Source organism: Petaurus breviceps, unplaced genomic scaffold (genome assembly GCF_028583685.1).
Source record: "Petaurus breviceps papuanus isolate PSGF00001 unplaced genomic scaffold, PetGlider_PUasm1.0 178, whole genome shotgun sequence".
Classification (NCBI taxonomy): Eukaryota; Metazoa; Chordata; class Mammalia; order Diprotodontia; family Petauridae; genus Petaurus; species Petaurus breviceps.
In genome coordinates this window covers 28,303,132-28,307,392 of record NW_027185777.1, presented here as the reverse complement: position 1 = coordinate 28,307,392, position 4,261 = coordinate 28,303,132, and the positions used below count along the sequence as shown (strand labels likewise).

Genomic DNA, 4,261 nt, shown 5'->3' with positions numbered 1-4,261 from the left:
TCAGCTCAGTCTCTCCAAGCATCAGTTGTTTTCATCTGTAAAATGGGAGTACTAAAAACCTCAATGCCTATCTTACAGGGTAATCGTGAGATGCTTCTAAGACAGCACCCATAAGAACTTTGACAATATTAAGGCACTGTATAAACACCAGCTTAAAAAATAGTCAACTTACTTCTATGTGATTCTAATCAAGTGAATGGTGAGCGCTGTAAGGTCAATAAGCAAAAATTATCCATGGACACCCTACTGCGAGTACTATCCATAACTACACATTTCCATCATATAGAGATATATAAATATTTGGGGGGGGGAGGTTGCAGAATTCACCAGCATAAGGAATTTCCAGTGTGAAAAACAGCTCACTGATACAAATCTATAGAACATTTATATTTTAAAGCCAGAGACTTTCTTGGAGCACTGATATGCTAAGTGACTTGTCCAAGACGGCACAACCATCATGGCTCAGACTCAAATTCTGGTTATCTTTATTCTAAGCTCAGACCCATTATCCTTAATGTCCACTGCCTTTCTGGAAATAGTACAATGTCTGACACAGGCCCTTTATAAATCTTGAATATAATAATAAAGGTAAAAATAATCCAATTTTAAGCATAGATTCACAGATTTAATGTTAGAAGGCACCTAAGAGGTCGTGTAGTCTAATCTTTTCCTTTTACATTGAAAGAATCTGAGACTCAGAGAAGTTAGTGGAATTACCTCCTCACATGACAGTGAAGAGAAGACTTAGGATGGTAGGCTTCCAAAACCAAAATTCCGTTCTACGTTACAAAGTATTGGAAAAAAAGCAAAAAGGGGGCGGGGCAGGGCGGGGCAGATTTCCCGTTCCGGGTTCAGTGGACCACGTGTTTGCAGCCCGGGTGAGGAACTCTCGCCTCTGGCAGCCAGCACACTCTTCTCTCGCCCGACCCTGGCCCTCCATTGCTTAGAACTGGCAGGATTGCCCTGGAGCCATGTCGGGGCGTTCGGTCCGCTATGGTCCGAGCCCTAGCGGAGAGCTGGTCCGGAGTGAGGTGGAGCAGACCCGCATCTTGGGGCCCAACCGTGGCCGCAGCTTCTATTTCAGACGGGGTGTTCGCCAGCGTCCGCCTACCAGAGCATCTTCTGAGAAGAGTCAAGCCCGGCCCAGGAAGGCAGTGCCATCTCGGAAGGCCGGCCTCCCTCCCCCTGCCCCCCAGGGCCCTCTGGCCACACGGTGTGACCACTATGGCACAGGCACCGCGGGGGGCAGTTCTGGGCAGCAGCCGCCTGGCTCCCTGTGTGAAAGCTGCCGAGCTCGGAGAAATGCCTTCAGCCGGGAGCAGAGGTTGTTCAGGCGCGTGGGCTGCGGGGACTGCGCGGCCTGCCGGGTGACAGCGGACTGTGGCGTGTGCATGGCCTGTGCCGGGCTCCTCTCCCCGCGCCTCCGAGGTCGCTGTGTCCAGCGCTGCTGCCTCCGCGTAGTTCCTGAATGCGCCAGCAGTGGGCGCTGTGCTGGCTGTCACACCATGCAGGGTAGTGGGGCCTGTCGGATTTGTGAGCGCAAAGGGGACCCGGGCCTCCAAACGACATGGAAGTGCCTTCAGCAGCACAGCCTCAGAAAGCAGCCAAAGAAAAGCCCCCGAGGTCTGGCTGCTGGGGAGCTCCCCGGGGGCTGGCACCCAGGCTTCGTGCCCGCCCCTCTGGCTCCGGGCAGGCGCAGGCAGAGTCGCCAATGCGGGGCATGTGTAGCATGCCGGCGCCGTGAGGACTGTGGCCAGTGCGACTTCTGCCAGGACAAGCCCAAGTTTGGGGGCTGTAACCTGAAGCGCCAGAAATGCCGGTGGAGGCAGTGCCTGCGCATTGCCCGTAAGCAACTGCTGCCCGAAGCTAAGTGGGACAGCCCTGATGCGGAGGGGCCAGCTCTGCCTCGAGGCCAAGAACTGCGGAGGAAGGAGGCCAGATCTCGCAGCCTCCAGGACCAGAGGCTGATCAATGAGGCACTCAGCAGGGAGCTTGAGATGGGGCTCCCTGTGCTGACGGAGAGCCTCGATCCTGGCCTTACACCTCCCCCAGGGACTGACTTGGTCATCCTGCAGGAGAGGGGTGAGACCATGCCTGTGCCCCCTGCCCCCTCCTGCATCCCCCTTGAGGAGTACAAGTGTCCAGGCCTTGGGGTTATCTCCTCCCCCCACCTAGTGAAGCAGAAGGTTAAGAGTTATGGGGTCCAAGCCCCTGGAGCTGCCTCCCCACCCCCACCCAGAGCTAATAGGGCTCAGCTACAGCATTCTCTGAAACAAAAGGAAAGCTCCAGAAAAGGGGAGGACAAAGAGGAAGCAGCCAAGGCCAACACTCCTGTGATCATGGAGATTTACAGTCTGAGTGGTGCCACCCCAGTAGCAGCAGGACCCTGTGGAGGCCTAGACAGTGTCCTTCAAGAGTTTCTGGCAGAGCTGAATGAGCTGCTCCTGCCTGCCCATTGGGAGGTCCTGCCACCAAGGGGGCCAGACCTGTGCATCATCCAGCGATCCCTCTTGTCCACCGTGGCTACTGCTGTCATCCACATCCAGCCAGGCCTCTACTTCCAGGTGGTGGTGCAAGATGTCCCTGTCCCACCCAGCCATGAACTCTATTTGGCCCACCCATTGCGAATCACCACGGTGGATGAGGTGGTAGAGCTCATCTGTGACCTGGAGGGTTACCAACTGTGCCCTGGCATCTGGCAGCAGGGCCCACGTTCTCCAGACTGTGACGTGCTAGTATATGAGGGCCGCTGCCAGGCCTGCTGCCTAGAGCCTTATGCTTCAGGGAGCAGCAGGAGCTGAGCACCTGCCTTTTCTCTGGGCCCCCATGCACTGAGCTGGCTCTTGGGGGCCCTTTGCCCCAGCTCTCCCTACTACACTGTGTAGGAGTCATTCTACACTGGAAGGCTAAGGTGAGGACAAATGTCCTATCTCCCTGCCTCCGCACAAAAACCAGCATTTTATGAACCTCTCACTATGGACTGCTCTGAGGATCCCCACTTTCCTGGCCTACCCTGGCCTTCCATGTGGTTTCCAAGAGAACTGTCACAGTCCACATCTCCATCACCCCACACACACTTACTCTAACCTCAGGGATACAGGCTAGGCCCATGTGGAGAAGAGAGAGAGGGGGACATGGAAGCTTAGATTTGAATTCTGGAAATGGAGCCCCTAGGGAGTGACATCTGCAGGGCCAAAGGGCTAGTCCTTCCTTTGCTGTGCCCCCCTACACTCCCCTCCCCCCCAGAGAAGCAAAAGGAATCTATTGTTTTTATGTATTCTAGTAGCCTGCTCTTAGCTGGCCAGCTGGGCCCTGGCCTTTCTTTGCTGCCTTTTCCTTTATTTTTCTAAATAAACTATGGTGACAGTGCTCTGAAAAAAAAAGGAAAAAAAAAACCTTAATGGTTATCCTTTCCAACAATCTAACTTGCAAAGTCACCTTCCTCATAGTCACTCCACCCTAAACATGTGTAGGTAGCATGAAGGCCCTGGTTTTCCACTGGTATTCTTTCAAGGGTGGAACAATTGACTTGCCATGTCATTTTTATATTGATAAGTTCCTTTTCCATATCTAGGCAGAGAAGTACTTACAGCAAACAAAGCTGGGTCACTAGCTAGAGAATGGCCAATATTCATTGGCATAATTTTCCTTAGGGGTTGATTTTTTTTTTTTTTTTTTTTTTTGGTGCAAGGGGCAGAACTGAGGAAGGATACATCAAAGGATTCTTTCATAGTTATGGGTGAACAATGTGGTGTTTTGGTTGTTTTTACTCATGAAGGTCTTTTTGGGGACTAACACTCAGTGTGATTATATCCATATGTAATATGTTGTCATGTTTGTGAGTCTGAAGTCTCCAATAGATTATGAGCTTCTCAAGGGTAGGAACTGTATTTTATCTCTCTCCTTTTTTTTCCCTTTCTCAATCATTCTAACTACCTTAACCATTAAAAAAAATAATTTAGTTGATTGCCTCAAGTACATTATAAGCTTCTCAAAGGTAGGAATGATATTTTATATCCTTCCATATCTTCACATCTATCTATATAGTAGCAAAACCTCATATTTACATAGTGTTTTAGGTTTCTAAAGAGCTTTACAGATAATGATTTCATTGATAGTTTCTAGATAAGTAAAGTGAGGCAAAAGACAAGTGATTTGCCTAAAGTCACGTACGTTGTTTACAACTGGACTTGAACTCATATCTCTTGGCCCAGTGTTCTATCTAGGTGGGCACATAAATACATAATTCATATGTTTCTAA

At 50.6% G+C, this 4,261-nt stretch overlaps 1 protein-coding gene across 1 annotated transcript; it reads left to right on the top strand.

Annotated features, from left to right (window-relative positions):
* Window positions 1–971: 971 nt before the first annotated feature.
* LOC138159839 (methyl-CpG-binding domain protein 1-like) lies at window positions 972–2,801 on the top strand. The gene has a single exon (XM_069086125.1). The coding sequence runs from the start codon at window positions 972–974 to the stop codon at window positions 2,799–2,801; it is 1,830 nt and encodes a 609-aa protein (XP_068942226.1).
* The last annotated feature ends 1,460 nt before the right edge of the window (window positions 2,802–4,261 follow it).